This window comes from Bombina bombina, chromosome 1, assembly GCF_027579735.1.
Source record: "Bombina bombina isolate aBomBom1 chromosome 1, aBomBom1.pri, whole genome shotgun sequence".
NCBI lineage: Eukaryota > Metazoa > Chordata > Amphibia > Anura > Bombinatoridae > Bombina > Bombina bombina.
In genome coordinates this window covers 1,454,992,718-1,455,013,858 of record NC_069499.1, presented here as the reverse complement: position 1 = coordinate 1,455,013,858, position 21,141 = coordinate 1,454,992,718, and the positions used below count along the sequence as shown (strand labels likewise).

The 21,141-nt window shown below is 37.8% G+C and overlaps 1 protein-coding gene across 2 annotated transcripts in view; it reads left to right on the top strand.

Annotated features, from left to right (window-relative positions):
* GCGR (glucagon receptor) overlaps positions 1 to 21,141 on the top strand; it is a 294,628-nt gene that overhangs the window by 34,027 nt on the left and 239,460 nt on the right. Inside the window, exons 2-5 of one of the 2 annotated variants that reach the window (XM_053705939.1) lie at positions 18,952 to 19,094; positions 19,998 to 20,094; positions 20,778 to 20,885; positions 20,960 to 21,078. In XM_053705939.1, the coding sequence (XP_053561914.1) occupies positions 19,041 to 19,094; positions 19,998 to 20,094; positions 20,778 to 20,885; positions 20,960 to 21,078 (378 nt within the window). In that variant the 5' untranslated portion in view covers positions 18,952 to 19,040. Of the gene's footprint in view, positions 1 to 18,951; positions 19,095 to 19,997; positions 20,095 to 20,777; positions 20,886 to 20,959; positions 21,079 to 21,141 lie in introns of those variants that run through there. The other variant, XM_053705946.1, reaches the window with a different exon arrangement.

The window sequence follows — 21,141 nt, the reverse complement described above, 5'->3', positions numbered from 1 at the left end:
CCTATATGAGCGTGAAAAAAGGGCTCTCCGGATGTTTACAATAAATAGATTTGTTAGGATTGTTTTATGTGTCTAATGTCTACAGACTGTTTGCTATCATAATCTTAATGTTGATGTTAGCTTGTTTATATGTTTGACAAATGTGTTAAAACTGCTGATGTGATGATCTAAGTTCAAAGATTTTGAGTGATTAATATATGCGATCCCCATGTATTTTCTCCAGATAGATTACTCTTTTTCCTGAGCTTGCAACCTTAGATACATAATCTTACTCATCTTGTACTAGCTGATCTATGATGACTAGCTACATTTACTCCCCTACTAATTTACAGAGTTATGTGAGACGCAGTCACAACAGTTTTATTTTTCTAGCTCAGAGTGGTGAACCTGTGTACTTAATAATGTTCAATGTTTGTGTCTACCCAGGTTTTCAGTAGTAACAGAAGCCCATATCAATATATCACCTCTATCAGTTTGCCGAGTTGACTATAATACATTAACTAAGAATAACTTAAGTGCACTGCTGTACTTCTATACTTCAATAGTATCTATGGACTCCCAACTTTGACGCTATTTCATTCACATTGACACTAGACTCTTTGATTTTAGCTTTGTCTTTGGGTCCTCAGTGACTGGCTAAGGTTTCTGGCCCCCTAAGTGGGCCTGTTTGCGTGGAGGACATAACGATCCAACAATCTTAAAAAATGAGGTAACCAGAATATTATTTCCTGTTGGTTTGATGAGTGTTGATGTTTCCATATGATGTATTATACTTGCTTGATATGTGTTATCCCTACAGGATGTGTATAGTTTGTATCTTTTCAGATATGACTGTATTGTAAAAGCTATTTTTACCTCAATAAAAATACATTTAAAAAAAAAAATTTAAAAAATCTAAATTACAACTAAAAAAAAAAAATCCTCTAAAAAATAACACTAAAATCATGAAAAATAAAAAACACTAAGATTACATAAAAAATAAACAAAGTTATCAAAAATAAAAACAATTACACCTAATCTAAAAGCCCTATAAAAATAAAAAAGCCCCCCCAAAAGAAAAACACCCCCTAGCCTACAATAAATTACCAATAGCCCTTAAAAGGGCCTTTTGTAGGTCATTGCCCTAAAGAAATCAGCTCTTTTACCTGTAAAAAAAATGCTAAGTCCCCCCAATAGTAAAACCCAACCCCCAAAATAAAAAAAACCTAGCTCTAAAAAAAACCTTAGCTACCCATTGCCCCTAAAGGGGCATTTGTATGGGCATTGTCCTTAAAAGGGTATTTAGCTCTTTTGCATTGCCCTTAAAAGGGCATTCAGCTCTTTTAAAAAAGCCCACCCAAAAAAATGTAAAAAAAATCTAACACTAACCCCAGAAGAACTACTCACGGGTTCCTGAAGTCCGGATATCCATCTCCATCCAGGCGGCGAGGTCTTCATCCATCCCGGGGGCGTCATCTATCTCCATCCCGGCGGCACGGAGCAAAGCTATCCTGGATCCCATCCTGTGCAGAGCGTCCTCTTCATACGGTCGCCGCTGTACACTGAAGTTGAATGCAAGGTAGCTGTTTCAAAATGGCATCCCTTGCATTCCTATTGGCTGATTTGATTCTTCAAATACAAATCAGCCGATTGGATGAGAGCTTCTGAAATCCTAATTGCTGTTCAAAACAGCCAATAGGGTGAGAGCTACTGAAATCCTATTGGCTGATTTAAACAACCAATAGGATTTCAGTAGCTCTCATCCTATTGGCTGTTTTGAGCAGCAATTAGGATTTCAGAAGCTCTCATCCAATCGGCTGATTTGTATTTGAAGAATCAAATCAGCCAATAGGAATGCAAGGGATGCCATTTTGAAACAGCTACCTTGCATTCAACTTCAGTGTACAGCGGCGACCGTATGAAGAGGACGCTCTGCACAGGATGGGATCCAGGATAGCTTTGCTCCGTGCCGCCGGGATGGAGATAGATGACGCCCCCGGGATGGATGAAGACCTCGCCGCCTGGATGGAGATGGATATCCGGACTTCAGTGTTAGGTTTTTTTTGGGTGTTTTTTTTTTTAGATTAGGGTTTACACTTTGAAAAAGGGCTAAATGTCCTTTTAAGGGCAATGCAAAAGAGCTAAATTCCCTTTTAAGGGCAATACCCATACAAATGCCCCTTTAGAGTTAGGTTTTTTATTTTGGGGGGTTGGTTGGGTGGTGGGTTTTACTGTTGGGGGGACTTTATATTTTTTTTTACAGGTAAAAGAGCTGATTCCTTTAGGGCAAAGCCCTACAAAAGGCCCTTTTAAGGGTTATTGGTAGTTTATTGTAGGCTAGGGGGTGTTTTTCTTTGGGGGCTTTTTTATTTTGATAGGGCTATTAGATTAGGTGTAATTGTTTTTATTTTTGATAATTTCGTTAATTTTTTGTAATCTTAGTGTTTTTTATTTTTCACGATTTTAGTGTATTATTTTTGGTAAACTTAGGTTATTTAAATTTTTCATAGGATTTGTTTTTTTTTTAGTTGTAATTTAGATTTTTTTATTTTTTTTTCGTAGTGTTAGGTTTTTTTAAATTTGTAATTTAGATATTTTAATTGGTAGTATTTTTTTATTTTATTAGATTAGTTATGTTAGATTAATTTATAGTTTAATGTTAGTTTTATTTTTATTTCACAGGTAAGTTTTTATTTATTTAAATAGAGTTATATTGTAATTTTAATTTAAAGTTAGGTTTAGAGGTTAATAGTTTAATTTAGTGTTTTGCGATGTGGGGGGCTGGCGGTTTAGGGGTTAATAGGTTTATTTAGTGGCGGAGATGTGGGAGGCCGGAGGTTTAGGGGTTAATAACTTTATTTAGTGGTGGCGATGTCGGGGAGCGACTGAATAAGGGTTAATAGCTTTTATTAGTGGCAGCGATGTTGGGGGAGGCAGATTAGGGGTTAATAACTTTACTATAGTGGGAGCGATGTCGGGGAGCGGCGGAATAGTGGTTAATAACTTTTATTAGTGGTGGCGATGTGAGGAGCGGCAGATTAAGGGTCAATAACTTTATTTAGGTGTCAGCGATGTCGGGGGCAGCAGATTAGGGGTGTTTAGACTTGGGGTTTATGTTAGGGTGTTATGTTTAAACGTAACTTTTGTTTCCCCATAGACATCAACGGGGCTGCGTTACGGCGATAGCCATTCCGCACTTCAGGTGTTAGTTTTTTTTCTAACACTCTCTCCCCATTGATGTCTATGGGGGAAAGCGTGCACGAGCACGTCAAAGCAGCCCTTGGCTTTTGTGCAGTATGGAGCTTAACGCCACCATATCGCACGCACAAGGAGGCTTTTCAGAAGTGCAGAAACTCGTAATGGCAGCGCTATGGAGAGTGAAATAACGCAACTTTTGTTGCGTTCGTTTCGCACCCTCTTTAGCTCAAAACTCGTAATCTAGGTGTTACTTTCTATTATTCCTCTTTCTGCAATGTGAGTTTTCTTCAATGTTCACCTCTAGTGTAATCTCCCTCTCTCTGTATTATGTGCGCTGTTTATTTTCTTCCCCCACACCCTCATCCCCTCTGACTATATCAAAGTATGCTGCTTATTTATTTCCCCTCTGCCCTAGTTCCCTTTTGCTTGCATAATGTGGGCTTGATATTTACTTCCCTTCTGCTATATTCTGTCTCTGCATGTTTTGGGCTTGTTATTTTCTTCCTATTTTTGCTTGTTATTTAATTAGTTTATTTTCTATTCTCCCGGGTTCTGTATTGTTAGTGTGTACTTATCTGACTCTGCCATAAACTCCTGTGTCTGCATTACGTGGGCATGTTATGCTATTCACCTCTACTCTGTTCTGCCTGTCTCTGTGACAATCTGATCTTTTGCTCAGACATCTCCCTGTGTGTTCACTACAAATGTCACTTTGTATCAAGGACATGGTATGCTTACTTGGACATTTTGCTAAAATCTTCACTGTATACTGTATATGGCATTAATATGTTCTACTATAAAGTTTTGTCTAGATGTGATTTTTTTTGTGTGTGCAGAAATGGCTCCCATCATCCATTTAGGTTGGCAGCAGGAAAAGAATTGGTAGTGGACCTAAAGATTTATTATAAGAAAGGGACGGGATGTTCTCTAAGGGTTGGTTTCATGAAAGAAATGTTGCCAATTTTCCCATAATCCCCCTGGAATGTGTCGTGAACAGTCCTTGCTCCTGTCATCTCCACAGGTGTCTTGGGATTGTGTTTTGGTTTCAAGAGAAGAAGTACTGCAAAGTTATAGGTCACAGTACTCCTGGAAACTCATTAGCCATTATTTAGCAATTAGAAATGTTTTCCACGATCCTTGGAGAATAACAAAGTTGAATCCTGACCCTTCTTTTGACACACACAGAATGGGGTCAATTCCGCTTGCTATAAGAAAAAGAGGTTGTCCTGGGGTCCTTGCAGAGATGAAGGGGTAAATGTTGCCCAGGAATGCATCTCCTGGCTTGATCAGGAAAATGTTTTGTGCAGCTAAGTTTTACCATTATTGTTAAGCTCCTCTTATGACTGGATTATAAGTGGGAAATGGGAGATTTTATGTGCCTAATGAATAAATCTTCTGATTCATATAAATCTGAGGTATGGGGCTTAATCTCACTTCCCTGATCCGATGTTAATACTTACTGCCCCAATTAGAGGCCCCTTTGCCAAGTCCGTAGCCAAAGCTACAATTCTAGCACAGCCTCCACCTAACTGCTCTCACGAAACCTGCTGCTAACTGTCTTTGCCAGGGCTCCTGCTCATGCACACTTTATGATTAATTATTAACAGCATAATCATTTTTTATTTTTCGGAATGTTATAAATCAGATACAGAAATTCATGTGTGGAATAATGCAAAATCCAGAATTCAATATGTAAAATCTTCTGGAAATCAAACCCAGCAATGTTACTGTTTTCATGTTTCACATTATATAATGTTTTGTCAATTTTTTTGTTATGGGGGCTGGCACCCTATATTAAAGGGACAGTCTAGTATAAATTAAACTTTCATTATTCAGATAGGACTTTTAATTTTAATCAACTTTCCAATTTACTTTTTTTCATCAAATTTGTTTTTTTTCTCTTGGTATTCTTAGTTTAAACTAAACATAGGTAGGCTCATATGCTAATTTCTAAGCCTTTGAGGGCTGCCTCTTATCAGATGCTTTTTAAATCTCTTTTCAACACAAAGAGACAGAAAGTACACGTGGGCTATATAGATAACACTGTGTTCAGGCACAGGGGGTTATTTAAGATTTAGCACAATACAATGCTAAATTTAAGACAATAGATAATAAACAGTCACAGTCATGTGATCAGGGGGCTGGAAGAAGGTTCCTAGATACAAGGTAATCACAGAGGTAAAAAGTATATTAATATAACTGTGTTGGTTATGCAAAACTGGGGAATGGGTAATAAAGGGATTATCTATCTTAAAACAATAACAATTCTATGGTAGACTGTCCCTTTAAAGGACCAGTAAATACAGTAGATTTGCATAATCAACATATGCAAGATAAAAAGATAATGCACGAGTACTTAGGGCCCCATGTACTAAGGCGCCAAAACTATCACATTAGGTGTATCAAATTTACCCACCGACATTCGCACATAGAGGAATCAACTTTGTCACATGAATGTACTAAAAATCACCACGTAAAATATTGCGTTTAATCTGTCTCGAATACAATCAGATTATTGATAACTTTGAAGCTACGCTAAGTGCGAAAGTACAAAGTTACTAAGCTGTCTATGGCCTATTAGACAATTTTTGTTACCCAACATGACCAGAAAGGTGTAAAAATCGTCATACAAGTGGCAATAATAAGTAGGGCACATGTATAAGAAGGAGTATTTACCATAACTAATAAATAACTTTTTAGTTATGACGTTCGACACAGCCTGGAACCCATTGTAAAAAGTGTAATGCGGCCAACAGTTTTAAAAGTCCAGATATGGCTTGTGACCGCACCACCATTGGCTAAAGGTATTATGATATTTAGTTGTAAAGGTCGATAATAGCTTCTTTGTCCAGACGGAATCTCTGGACAACCTCACAATCAGAAAGGGCTACTAAACCCATATGAGGGAGGACAATTCTTGGCACTCTCCTTCTCACAGGGCCTGGATAGCCCTTCTTCCTAAGTTGAAGTAAACGGAAGATAAGTAAATGCAATGGTGTCTCTATCTTCATTCACTGCTATATACAAGATAAAAAAAATGATTGAGGTTTAATTGTCCAGCCGCTTATTTATAATACTCAGCCTGGCGTCAGTCTCATAGACCCTATTGATTTCTATTATGTATGCTTCCTAAATGGTCTCGTAGCAAAGTACACGAAGTTGACGGGAAAAATTGATTGAACGGATTTGTTGTAATTTTGATAATTTTCGTTAATAGTGAATTTTATGACGATCAATGGTTTATTTGTACAAAAGGGACTTGGACTGAGCAGTTGCAGAAACCTATGCTCGCAACTGAAAAATAACGGATTTTAGCTTTAAATGCGGCTTTGTACATATAAATTTTAATTCATGCATGGAATTTAACTCGAAATTACACGCGAAATGTAACTTTGATGCTTACTACATGAGCCGCTTAGTCTAAACTTAAAATGAGTAGTACATTTTTTTTTGTAGACGCTCTACCTAGTTATTTAAAAGACACAAAACATGTACTGAATTTAATGGAGTCTGTGCACTGGGACAGTGCGAAATATAAGTGCATTACCATTGCTGTTATGTCCCTTTACTCCTCTAATCCTCACGAGAGGGGTTTGGAGACACTTGCCTTTTTTCTTTCAAGCTACTCACTTCTGTCTTATGATTTACAGGAGAGATTTTCAGGAGAGAGTACATATTTTTTGCTTACTCATAACTTTTTTTAATTTAAAGGGACACGGAACACAATTTTTTTCTTTCGTGATTCTCTTGCTATTTTTATTTGAAAAAGAAGGCATATAAGCTATTTTTGGTTCAGTACTCTGGACAGCACTTTAAATTAATTTATCCACCAATCAGCAAGGACAACCCAGGTTGTTCACCAAAAATGGGCCGGCATCTAAACTTACATTCTTTCATTTCAAATAAAGATACCAAGAGAATAAAAAAAATTGATAATAGGAGCAAATTAGAAAGTTGCTTAAAATGTCATGCTCTATCTGAATCATGAAAGAAAAAAATTGTGTTCAGTGTCCCTTTAAGGTTTTTTTTTTTATCTCGAGAAGTGCGCGACTGCTATGGGGCCTACATTTGCCCCCTCATGCCAACCTATATATGTGTTGGTGGGAACTGTCCCGCATCTTTGAGGATTTGAACCCCTTCAAAAAGCATATTATATGTTAGAGGCGTTTCATAGATGACCTTCTAATTTTGCAGGGTAATGAGAATAGTATTGAACAATTTTTGTCCTGAATCAATAACAATGATCTGGGCTTAAGATTTACAAAAAACAGAAATACATTTTCTAGAAATCACTCTAAGGGGAAATTCAAATGGTCACATTGAAACTAACATTTACAGAAAGCCTATTTTGGGTAATTCCATTCTTCACGCTAAAAGTTGCCATCCTAGGCATGTTCCAAATGCCATTGCCAAAGGGCAGTTTATCAGAGTGAAGAGAAATTGCTCTGAATGGAAGACATATAAAACACAAAGGAATGACATAATAACTCCTTTACAACAGAGGGGTTATCCAGCTAAAATAGTAAAGAGGGCCAATGATGAAGTACAGGCATTTGATAGGATGACAATTTTATCTGATGTAAGAAAGACTAAGAAACATAGTTCCACAAGTGCAACTTTTATTATAGACTACAGCACTCAGTATAACCAAATATGTCAAATTATTAAAAAGCACTTTAAGATGTTGATTGCAGACGATAGATTGGGTTGAGAAAGGACTAAGATGTTCTTATTATAGAAACAAATCCCTGGGTAACTATCTTTCTCCTACACAGAAAGATTCTAGTTCTTGGTCAACATGTAAGGGCATGTACAGATGGGGCAGTGCACATTGTATACAGCCTGTGACTATGTAGTGGTCTCTGATAATTTTAGATCTATGGTGACTAATCAGATCTTTAATATAAATTAGTGTCTAAACTGTACATTTAGTTTTGTAATAATTTTGATCACATGTGAACAGTGTAGGGTCCAGTATGTAATATTCGATCCAGAATCAGGGAACAATTTTTCTATGATTAATATTGGTACAGCCTCAACTCCATTGGTACAGCACTTTGTGCAGAGACATAATAAGGAAGTATTGACAAAGTGCTATACCCAAAACGAGGAGGTGATAGATTAAGACTTTTAAATAAAAGCGAAATGTTGTGTATTTTCAAGTTGTCCACAAAGAGTCCCTTAAGGACTCAACTCAGAATATGACCTGATTAATTATTAGGAGTAGGTAGTTTTTGGCCGGTATTTGAATCTAACACAATCTACATTCGATCGAACTTAGTGTGTAATTGAAAGTGTATTAGACACAAGACCTAAAGTACTTAAAGATGTTTATTTATTTTATTTACTTATTTATTGGTATATATCATATAGAAGTACTCTTTGGGGATAAGATAAAAAACACATGGTATAAAATCATATAAGTGAAAAAATTAAATCTCATCAATATTAATGGTAATGAAACAAATATGTGTGTATAATGTGATTTTTGTATGCATTGAATTTGGATATATGTATATTCACTATTATCAATGTGCATCAACAGTTCTTGTTAATTTTAGTGGAGTATGACTTTAAAACTCAGGTGATGTTTAAAGGGATGCTTGTTTAACCAATCAATTAACCCTTTAACGTCCTTAGGGGTTTCAAGTGGTGGAAGCGATCGTGATCGCTTCCAGACGCTTTTAAGGTATTGCTGTGATATCTCAATATTGAGGCATCACTGCAATACCTTTTTTTACCCACCGATGCAGAGAGAGCCACTCTGTGGCCCTCTCTGCATCGGCCAGCAATGGTGCCGATCATTGGTGGGTGGGAGCCATTGCAGGGAGGCAGGTGGGCGGCCCATCGCTGGAGAACTTCCGGCCAGTAGTGGGAAATGACTTGCGGGTGGGAGAGGGAGGGGGGAATAATGTTGGGAAATGGATCTGTGAGGTGGAGGGGGTAGGATATTGGGGGAGGCAGCTACACTACAGAAAAAGTGGGACTTGTTTAAAGTGGGACTTATAAACAAAAATGGCAAATTTCTCCAACATTGGTGTGTCCGGTCCACGGCGTCATCCATAACTTGTGGGAATATCTCCTCCCCAACAGGAAATGGCAAAGAGCACAGCAAACGCTGTCCACATAGTCCCTCCCAGGCTCCGCCCACCCCAGTCATTCTCTTTGCCGTTGCACAGGCAACATCTCCACGGAGATGGTTAAGAGTATGTGGTGTTTAGTTGTAGTTTTTATTCTACTATCAAGAGTTTGTTATTTTAAAATAGTGCTGGTATGTACTATTTACTCTGAAACAGAAAAAGATGAAGAGTTCTGTTTGTGAGAGGAATATGATTTTAGCAGCAGTAACTAAAATCGTTTGCTGTTTCCACATGGGACTGTTGAGATGAAATAACTTCAGTTGGGGGAAACAGTTAGCAGACTTTTCTGCTTAAGGTATGACTAGCCATATTTCTAACAAGACTGTGTAATGGTGGAAGGCTGTCATTTCCCCTCATGGGGACCGGTAAGCCATTTTCTTAGTCTCAAACAGAATAAAGGGCTTAATATGGGCTATAAAACTGGTAGACATTTTTATGGGCATGATCGATTGCTTTATTTGGGCATTTTATACAGATTGAGATTGAATTTCACACTTATAAACTTTGGGGAACGTTTTTTAACATCAGGCACTGGTTTAGACACCTTTTCAGTCAGGAAGGGCACATGTCTCACTTATCTTCAAACCAAATAAAGAGACAGGCATTCTTACATTGTGTAGAAGACCTGTTAAAAATGGGAGTGATACACCCAGTTCCAACGGTGGAACAAGGACTGGGTTTTTACTCAAATCTGTTTGTAGTTCCCAAAAAAGAGGGGACCTTCAGACCAATTCTAGATTTAAAGATTCTAAACAAATTTCTCAAAGTACCATCGTTCAAAATGGAAACTATCCGAACGATTTTACCCTCAATCCAGGAGGGTCAATTTATGACTAGGGATTCCACACAGTGAAGAATATCAGCGGTTGCAACCAGGACAGATTAAGGTTGATTTTCGTGTTTTAGGAAGCTCACTGTTTGAGGATTTTAGGATTCTGCCTTGCCAGCACCACTTTGCTGTCACACAGTCTCACTCTTGAGCACAGTATTTATTTGGATCTCAAACTTTAAAACAGTTTCATCTTTTTATACCTCCCAAAACCACTCATTTTTTATTCACCCATTTTTTGTACCTTTTTTGGAACCACGGACACATTTTTTATTATATTTTTTATTATATTTTCCTTTGATTTTTCATTTTTGTATACATATATATTTTTTTGATCAACACCGGATTGAACACCATTTGAAATTTTCACACGTAGGATTTGGACACTTTCACCTTGTGACATTTACACGCAGGACCACTAGCACTTTATAAACTATTATCCCAGGATTGATTGAAGCCTAAGGACAATCTTTTCTTCCTCATATTGATTCATTTTTTCTCATATCTGATGCACAGTGCAACTCACACATCATAAGATTCATTGTGAAATAGATTTATTGTTTTTAATATCTCTGCTAGATTACCTGAATAGAGTTTTAATTGTTTTTAAATATCTTTGCACGATTTATTGTTATATATTCCTGCATCATTTTTGTGTACTCTTTTTGTGTACTTTTTTTGGTTTTTATACAGCTGTTGTTTATCATGGATCCATGATTTATAGAGATATATATCTATATTTTATATTTTGTATTTTATTTTCATATGATCTGTTTTTATGATACATTGTTTTAGATTTGTCAACCTATTAAAAATTGTATTTTTGGACCACACTAGCTCCAATCTTTGGGATTTGCCCACACTCTCACATTGACCCAAACACAAAGTTTTTTCAGTCCTAACTACCAGTTATTTCCCCTCTGCCATCCTTTGATAGGCGCCAAAGGGATATTCTTACATATGTCGTCTATTCTGGTAAAAGGAGAGGTCACAAAGCTACTGCTACCTCTCTTTCCTTTTGGCTGAAAAGCATCATCCGATTGGCTTATGAGACTGCCGGACGGCAGCCTCCTGAAAGAGTCACAGCTCACTCTACTAGGGCTGTGGCTTCCACTTGGGCCTTCAAGAACGAGGCTTCTGTTGATCAGATATGTAAGACAGCGACTTGGTCTTCCCTGCACATTTTTGCCAAATTCTACAAATTTGATACTTTTGCTTCTTCGGAGGCTATCTTTGGGAGAAAGGTTTTACAAGCAGTGGTGCCTTCCGTTTAGGTAACCTGATTGGCTCCCTTCCTTCATCCGTGTCCTAAAGCTTTGGTATTGGTTCCCACAAGTTATGGATGACGCCGTGGACCGGACACACCAATGTTGGAGAAAACGGAATTTATGCTTACCTGATAAATTACTTTCTCCAACGGTGTGTCCGGTCCACGGCCCGCCCTGGTTTTTTAATCAGGTTTGATAAATTTATTTCTTTTTTGGCGGTGAAATGGTGGCATGCAATATATCAAAATGGGCCTAGATCAATAATTTGGGTTGTCTACTACACTACACTAAAGCTAAAATAAACCCTACAAGCTCCCTACAAACTACCTAATTAACCCCTTCACTGGTGGGCATAATACAAGGGTAGTGCGCAGCGGCATTTAGCAGCCTTCTAATAACCAATAAGTAATGCAAAAGCCATAAATGTCTTCTAAACAACGTGCAAAGTTTGGAAATAGCAAAGTACTACTTGTACGTATTGCCCTATAACTTGCAAAAAAGCAAAGAACATGTAAACATTGGGTATTTCTAAACTCAGGACAAAATTTAGAAACTATTTAGAATGGATGTTTTTTGGTGGTTGTAGGGTGTGTAACAGATTTTTGGGGGTTAAAGTTAGAAAAGTGTTTTTTTTCTCCATTTTTTTCATCATATTTTATAATTTTTTTTATAGTAAATTGTAAGATATGATGAAAATAATGGTATCTTTATAAAGTCCATTTAATGGCGAGAAAAACGGTATATAATATGTGTGGGTACAGTAAATGAGTAACAGGAAATTTACCGCTAAACACAAACACAGCAGAAATGTAAAAACAGCCCTGGTCCCAAACGGTCAGAAAATTGAAAAGTGCTGTGGTCACTAAGGGGTTAAATCTATAGTCTTTTTAATACTTGCTCTCAACAGTTATAAGTACAATGTTTAGCTGAAACGCGTAAATTGTTACCACCTGAGCTTTGCATTGTAAGCTAATAAAAGTGAAGTTTTAACACTGCTGATCCAAGTTTCATTGTTTGGACTGCAGATAGATGTCTTGCTACTTGAGCAGGTGATTGGTTTATGAGGCATTTTCTTATAGCACTATTGTTTTCCTATACCTATATATGGCCTAGATTTAGAGTTTGGCGGTAGCCGTGAAAACCAGCGTTAGAGGCTCCTAACGCTGGTTTTAGGCTACCTCCGGTATTTGGAGTCACTCAAAAAAGGGTCTAACGCTCACTTTTCAGACGCGACTTTTCCATACCGCAGATCCCCTTACGTAAATTGCGTATCCTATCTTTTCAATGGGATTTTTCTAACTCCGGTATTTAGAGTCGTGTCTGAAGTGAGCGTTAGAAATCTAACGACAAAACTCCAGCCGCAGAAAAAAGTCAGTAGTTAAGAGCTTTCTGGGCTAACGCCGGTTCATAAAGCTCTTAACTACTGTACTCTAAAGTACACTAACACCCATAAACTACCTATGTACCCCTAAACCGAGGTCCCCCCACATCGCCGCAACTCGATTAATAATCTGCCGACCGCCACCTACGTTATCCTTATGTACCCCTAATCTGCTCCCCCTAACACCGCCGACCCCTATATTATATTTATTAACCCCTAATCTGCCCCCCACAACGTCGCCGCCAACTACCTACACTTATTAACCCCTAATCTGCCGTCCGCACGCCGCCGCCAGCTACATTATCCCTATGTACCCCGAATCTGCTGCCCTAACATCGCCGACCCCTATATTATATTTATTAACCCCTAATCTGCCCTCCCTAACATCGCCGACACCTAACTTCAATTATTAACCCCTAATCTGCTGACCGAATCTCGCCGCTATTCTAATAAATGTATTAACCCCTAAAGCTAAGTCTAACCCTAACACTAACACCCCCCTAAGTTAAATATAATTTTAATCTAACGAAATTAATTCACTCTTATTAAATAAATTATTCCTATTTAAAGCTAAATACTTACCTGTAAAATAAATCCTAATATAGCTACAACATAAATTATAATTATATTATAGCTATTTTAGGATTAATATTTATTTTACAGGTAACTTTGTATTTATTTTAACCAGGTACAATAGCTATTAAATAGTTAAGAACTATTTAATAGCTAAAATAGTTAAAATAATTACAAATTTACCTGTAAAATAAATCCTAACCTAAGTTACAATTAAACCTAACACTACACTATCAATAAATAAATTAAATACAATACCTACAAATAACTACAATGAAATAAACTAACTAAAGTACAAAAAATAAAAAAGAACTAAGTTACAAAAAATAAAAAATATTTACAAACATAAGAAAAATATTACAACAATTTTAAACTAATTACACCTACTCTAAGCCCCCTAATAAAATAACAAAGCCCCCCAAAATAAAAAATGCCCTACCCTATTCTAAATTACTAAAGTTCAAAGCTCTTTTACCTTACCAGCCCTGAACAGGGCCCTTTGCGGGGCATGCCCCAAGAAGTTCAGCTCTTTTGCCTGTAAAAAAAAACCATACAATACCCCCCCCCCCAACATTACAACCCACCACCCACATACCCCTAATCTAACCCAAACCCCCCTTATATAAACCTAACACTAAGCCCCTGAAGATCATCCTACCTTGTCTTCACCATACCAGGTTCACCGATCCGTCCTGGCTCCAAAATCTTCATCCAACCCAAGCGGGGGCTGGCGATCCATCTTCCGGCGGCTGAAGAGGTCCACAAGAGGCTCCAAAGTCTTCATCCTATCCGGGAAGAAGAGTAGATCCGGACCGGCAAACATCATCTTCCAAGCGGCATCTTCTATCTTCATCCGATGAGGACCGGCTCCATCCTGAAGACCTCCACCGCGGACCCATCTTCATCCGGGTTGTAATGTTGGGGGGGGGGGGTATTGTATGTTTTTTTTTACAGGCAAAAGAGCTGAATTCTTTGGGGCATGCCCCGCAAAGGGCCCTGTTCAGGGCTGGTAAGGTAAAAGAGCTTTGAACTTTAGTAATTTAGAATAGGGTAGGGCATTTTTTTGGGGGGGGGCTTTGTTATTTTATTAGGTGGCTTAGAGTAGGTGTAATTAGTTTAAAATTGTTGTAAGATTTTCCTTATGTTTGTAAATATTTTTTTATTTTTTGTAACTTAGTTCTTTTTTATATTTTGTACTTTAGTTAGTTTATTTCATTGTAGTTATTTGTAGATATTGTATTTAATTAATGTATTGATAGTGTAGTGTTAGGTTTAATTGTAGGTAATTGTAGATATTTTATTTAATTAATTTAATGATAGTGTAGTGTTAGGTTTAATTTTAACTTAGGTTAGGATTTATTTTACAGGTAATTTTGTTATTATTTTAACTAGGTAACTATTAAATAGTTCTTAACTATTTAATAGCTATTGTACCTGGTTAAAATAAATACAAAGTTACCTGTAAAATAAATATTAATCCTAAAATAGCTATAATATAATTATAATTTATATTGTAGCTATATTAGGATTTATTTTACAGGTAAGTATTTAGCTTTAAATAGGAATAATTTATTTAATAAGAGATAATTAATTTTGTTAGATTAAAATTATATTTAATTTAGGGGGGTGTTAGTGTTAGGGTTAGACTTAGCTTTAGGGGTTAATACATTTATTAGAATAGCGGTGAGCTCCAGTGGGCAGATTAGGGGCTAATAATTGAAGTTAGGTGTCGGCGATGTTAGGGAGGGCAGATTAGGGGTTAATACTATTTAATATAGGGTTAGTGAGGCGGATTAGGGGTTAATAACTTTATTATAGTAGCGCTCAGGTCCGGTCGGCAGATTAGGGGTTAATAAGTGTAGGCAGGTGGAGGCGACGTTGAGGGGGGCAGATTAGGGGTTAATAAATATAATATAGGGGTCGGCGGTGTTAGGGGCAGCAGATTAGGGGTACATAGGGATAATGTAAGTAGCGGCGGTTTACGGAGCAGCAGATTAGGGGTTAATAATAATATGCAGGGGTCAGCGATAGCGGGGGCGGCAGATTAGGGGTTAATAAGTGTAAGGTTAGGGGTGTTTAGACTCGGGGTACATGTTAGAGTGTTAGGTGCAGACGTAGGAAGTGTTTCCACATAGCAAACAATGGGGCTGCGTTAGGAGCTGAACGCGGCTTTTTTGCAGGTGTTAGGTTTTTTTTCAGCTCAAACAGCCCCATTGTTTCCTATGGGGGAATCGTGCACGAGCACGTTTTTGAGGCTGGCCGCGTCCGTAAGCAACTCTGGTATCGAGAGTTGAAGCTGCGTTAAATATGCTCTACGCTCCTTTTTTGGAGCCTAACGCAGCCTTTATGTGGACTCTCAATACCAGAGTTATTTTTATGGTGCTGCCAGAAAAAAGCAGGCGTTAGCTACGCGGGTCCTTACCGACAAAACTCTAAATCTAGCCGTTTGTGTTTAACCCCTTCTGAGGAGTAAAGCCAGCCCTGGAGCAGTAACTACCAATCCTTAGCTGAACACGTTGTGATTTGTGGCTAAACAAATATGATGCACCTTATTTGCTCTGTATCTTTGTTTAGCTTTGGGCAAGTCCATTGATCTGAAGCTGAATTTGAGAGCATTTGCCGTTCACATACAGATTGTATAAATTGCTGCTAGAACTTCATCCTTTTAACATTTCCTAAGTAATTCCAATTAACTAGTCTCCCATTCATACAGTCTTTCACACTCTTGTCCTTTACAGTACCGTATACACTAACACAGACTACCAGCTCCACTTTTGCACATTCAGTTATTCTGGGCTCCTCTCAGCAAGCCTCAACAACCCTTTAACCTATTTTTTTGCAGCCTTCACCTTTGACAGATATATTAAGTCCTATGTGTTACAGAGTACTGTCTATGTGGCATGTATGTTTCATGATGTGCGTATAATGTCTGTGATACTGAATGCTGAGAGCAGGCTTTGCCTTTCCGATTATGTGTGGGAGTTCTGTGAGAGGTTTGTTAATGTGTCACGTTCTCTTAGTTGTGGTTAACCACATAGTTCTGACCACAGTTTAACTAAGAAAATATATTATTGGAATCAGCTTTATCTGCAGTGTATATTTATTTGGCTTTGCAGTCTTATGTGTACTTATATAGTGCCTGATACTGGGCAGGTGAGGTTTTTTTTATTGGCTATTTGGTAGTGGCAGCAGTTGTACAGGCATTGCAATCTATTTATATCACTCTTGGATTACATCTTGGCTACATTTTTCCGCATTGTGCTAGCTGTGTGTCATCCATTATAAGGTAACCTGATAGCCCTTTTGCTTGTATCAACGTCTTTATGTTGTGGGTTTGGATGGGAGATTGGATGTTGTGAGTGTGGGTGGGACCTAAAAAGCTAGTTTGCTTGATGCTTATATGCTGTGGCCTTGGTGGGACCTTAGAAGATGGCTGTACGGTTGAGGTTGAGACTTGGATATAGTGAGAGAACATTATCTATTTATCTATCTATCATGTATCTATCGTGACATATTGTGGTGACTGGCTTGAAGTGTCTGGGGAGCTGGAAAACTGAACATACTGTAGCTGGACTACTGTATCATTACTAGAGAACTGGGTGATTATTGTCAACAGGCCCAGACCTTGATATTGTGGAGTGCTGGACAAGAAAGAGCTGGAATTATGTGTGAAGAATCAGAGAGCTGGGACAGTGACTGACAGTAAGCTAAGACACTGCCATAGAAGAGTGAACATTATTTGAGTGTTCCAGCTACCTAGAGGAAACTCAAATATTTGAGATTAAAGCTTTTAGGAAAATTTGTAAAGCTAAGATGTGAGGGCTTTTGTGTGGAAGGCTGTTCAAATTATAATAGAGTTTGCATATAACCTGAGATATTAAACGTGAAAAAAGTATAGATATTACTGGCGTGTAAAGAAATTGAGATATTATTGACCGGAATGGATATTTTTTAAATAGTTAATCAGTTACAGTAGAGGGATATTGTGAGGGGCTGAGAGAGACCTGCATATTGGAATGCACTAAGATATCTTGAGACTGGAATATTATGGTGAGTCTTCATACTTTAGCTTGGAGAGTTTGAATATTGTGTGTTTAGACAGGATTTGGAGAATATTGTAGAGACTGGTAGCAATGTTATTAACAGGAATTAGGATGAAGGTATTATGTTATTGATTTTAGAATTAATTAAGAATTGAGGCTGTAATATTTTACTTGATTGATGTGGACTTGGGCTATAGTGGGTAATAGGGTTGCCACCTCAGTCAGGTTTTCCTGGACACTTATGAGTTGTACATACTGTAGGTTGCGCAGAGAGGAACATGAATAGTGCTGTTCAGTGTCACTATTTGTGTGCTGTCCAGGGTTGAAATTCATGTTCCAACCTGCACACCCTGCAGCATGTATAACTCATAAGTGTCCAGAAAAACATGGCTGAGGTGGCAACCCTAGTGGGTAAACTGGATGATCTTGCAACAATGGTAGGGATTTCTTATTTTTGAATGTGGGGTCTTGTGGGTGTAGCTAAAATATCAAATATTCTGATAAAATGTGACAAGTGCGTGCCTGAGAGGTAATAGGACATTTTTTTTTTTTTAAACTATGATTAGGTCGGGGGAGTTGCTGGCTGTTTCTCTAAATATTGTGGAGCTTTGGTTTGGGGCTAACATTAAAATTTTTAGGGGATCTTTAATAATTAGAAATTTTGGATAACTGCATAATGCATCAGATTTCATATAGCAGAAGTACACTGAGGGTTTCTGAGATGCTTCCATTAAAAGGACCCTGTACTATAAAATGAGTTTCCCCTTAATGTGTTCCAAATAACTTGTTATACGTACTGCACAGTATATTTTTATATATATATTTTGTATTTGAAATAGCTGATTTTGCTTACCATCAGTTATTCTATGGGACATGCCCATAACAATGGACTGAGTCTGCAAGTAAAACAGACCTGCCAATGTTATCTATGTTAGATTCAACAGGCAACACAGCTGTTTAAAATAATACAATACAGGTAAAGGAGCTGTTTGCAAACAATTAAAGGGACACTGAACCCAATTTTTTTCTTTCATGATTTAGATAGAGCATGCAATTTTAAACAACTTTCTAATTTACTCCTATTATGAATTTTTCTTCGTTCTCTTGCTTTCTTTATTTGAAAAAGAAGGCATCTAAGCTATTTTTTTGGTTCAGAACCATGGAAAGCACTTGTTTATTGGTAGGTGAATGTACCCACCAATCAGCAAGAACAACACAGTGTGTTCATCAAAAATGGGCCAGCATCTAAACTTACATTCTTGCATTTCAAATAAAGATACCAAGAGAATGAAAAGTATTTGATAATAGGAGTAAATTAGAAAGTCGCTTAAAATTGCATGCTCTATGAATCACGACAGAAAAAATTTGGGTTCAGTGTCCCTTTAAATAAATAATTGACTGTTGGGAACACAAGGGGAAAACATTTTAAGCTTAGATATTGGTCGGTATTTAGGTTACTTGGATGACAAATTTTGTTGAATTGAGCAATGTTTGTCTTTTTTTTGTCTTTTAATTTTTTATATTGATTTTAATTCTGCAGCATCTATGCCAGATCCATTCACACTTCCTGAATGGTTTGTAAAAAAGAGAAACTCACATTACTCCAGATGACGAGGTGGAAGCAGAGGGATGTCCCAGCCTCTCCTCTTCAGTGTCCTGATGGTGCTGATTTTTCTCTGCCAGGTATGTGAGTTGTGTGTCCTGCAGATAGGATCTCCTAGGCATAGAACATTATAAATATGTTTATATGTGATCTAGAAAATGCTGAATTGTAATGGACTTGCTTGTAACTGTGAATATCTCAGACATAGGGGCCGATTTATCAAGGGCCGAATGGCCCCTGATGCCCCTGCTGGGAAACAGCAGTTAAGAAGCAGCGGTCTTCAGACTGCTGCTCCTTAACTCGTTCGCCTGCTCTGAGGCTGCGGACATCAATCCGCCCGATCGCAACGATCGGGTTGATTGACACCCCCTGCTAGTATGCTGTCGGAATTCAGCAATGTCTGCCGGACATGATCCGCTGAGCGGATCATGTCGGACAGACAGTTGATAAATCGGCCCCATGGTTTCATGTTTAGGTCAAATTACCACATTTTTAATTCAAAGGGACATAATACTTTGTAATTAAGACTTTAAGTTGTCTTTTAGTACATTGACACATTTAAAAACATTCCAAATAAATGATCACCTTGTTAACTGCAGTTGTTTTTTTAATGTTCAAACTCATCCCACCACTTGCTTTTTTTTGGAGAAGCCTATCCAGACCTCCTACTGGAGTAGCTGAGGCTTTCCATAGTCATTTTTGTAACATTGTGCATTGTTTTGTGGTATTCTATCTAAATGCCCCATTGAGGCCAATTATAGATAGATATGTAGCAGGGTTAGGCTTGTGAAGTAAGTATGTGCACTTCCAATTCTCAGCAGTGGAAAAATCTTAATTTTCAGTGTTAAAAAATACAGGAGGGGGAAGGGAGTTAATAATATAGTATACTGCAAAATATGTTTAATACTCATAATTAAACATTTTACATTACAATCTCAAGGAGTTGTATGTCCTTTTAAACCAGCTTTCTATCCCTTCTGCAGGCTACCTCTGCCCAGATCACAGATCACATGATTGAGAGCTGGAAGAAGTATGAATTAGAGTGTCAGCAGAATATGTCTCAAGAGACACCTCCAACAGGTAACTGCACTCCCGTTCCAAGCCAATATCAAATGATCAAATCCAACTGCCTTCACACTCAGTCAATACGAATACAGCTTATACACAGTAAGGTGAAATGTCAACAGGTGAAAATTAATTGCATTCAAACAGCTGTTACCACTGAATTTATACTATACTACCATCACCCTCACTTAGCTACCACCATCAACCAGAATGCATTCACTGCCACTATCTGCTCTCACACTCAGTGGTTACACCAGTGTTGTTCAACTCCAGTCCTCAGGGAACACAAACAGACTAGATCTTCATGATATATGTACTAGCGCACAGGTGAAATAATAAGCTGATCAGTTACCATGGTTGCTAACCTACACTTACCAATTAGCTAATTATTTCACCTGTGCTTGTAGTTCAGATATCATAAAAATCTGGTTGTTGGTGTGCCTTGGGAACTGCAGTTGAAAAACAGTGGGTTACACATAACCATGTTCCCAGTGGGGTTATCTGGTTATTTTTGCTTACTTTGTCACAGGGACTTTGAAGTTCTTACAAAATAAGGCATAGATGTTTAAAGAATATTCAAACTCAATGTCTCAATCCCTGGTTATAGAATGCAGAGCAATATGTAAAACAAATCAAATAATTGATAAAATAATGAATGGAGAGTAGAATTCTCAATGAGCTTCTGCCTGTCCTTCCAGGTTTGGTTTGTAACCGAACATTTGATAAGTTTGCCTGTTGGCCAGATGCATTGCCCAACACGACAATCAGTGTACCGTGTCCATGGTTCCTACCCTGGTATAAGAAAGGTAAGTGAAGCATCCATGACATTTACCCAGTTAATTGTAATTAAAGAATTGATCTCATGAATGACCCCTCTCAGTGCAGCATGGCCTTGTGTATAAACACTGTGGACCAGATGGAGAGTGGACACTTATGCAAAATGGGTCTTCTCGGAATGCAGGGGAGTGTGCTATGGACATGGATGAACAGAGGGCACAGGTAATGTATAATCACATCTTCCAAAAACAAAAAGCACAAATGACACTGTAATCTAAGGTTATG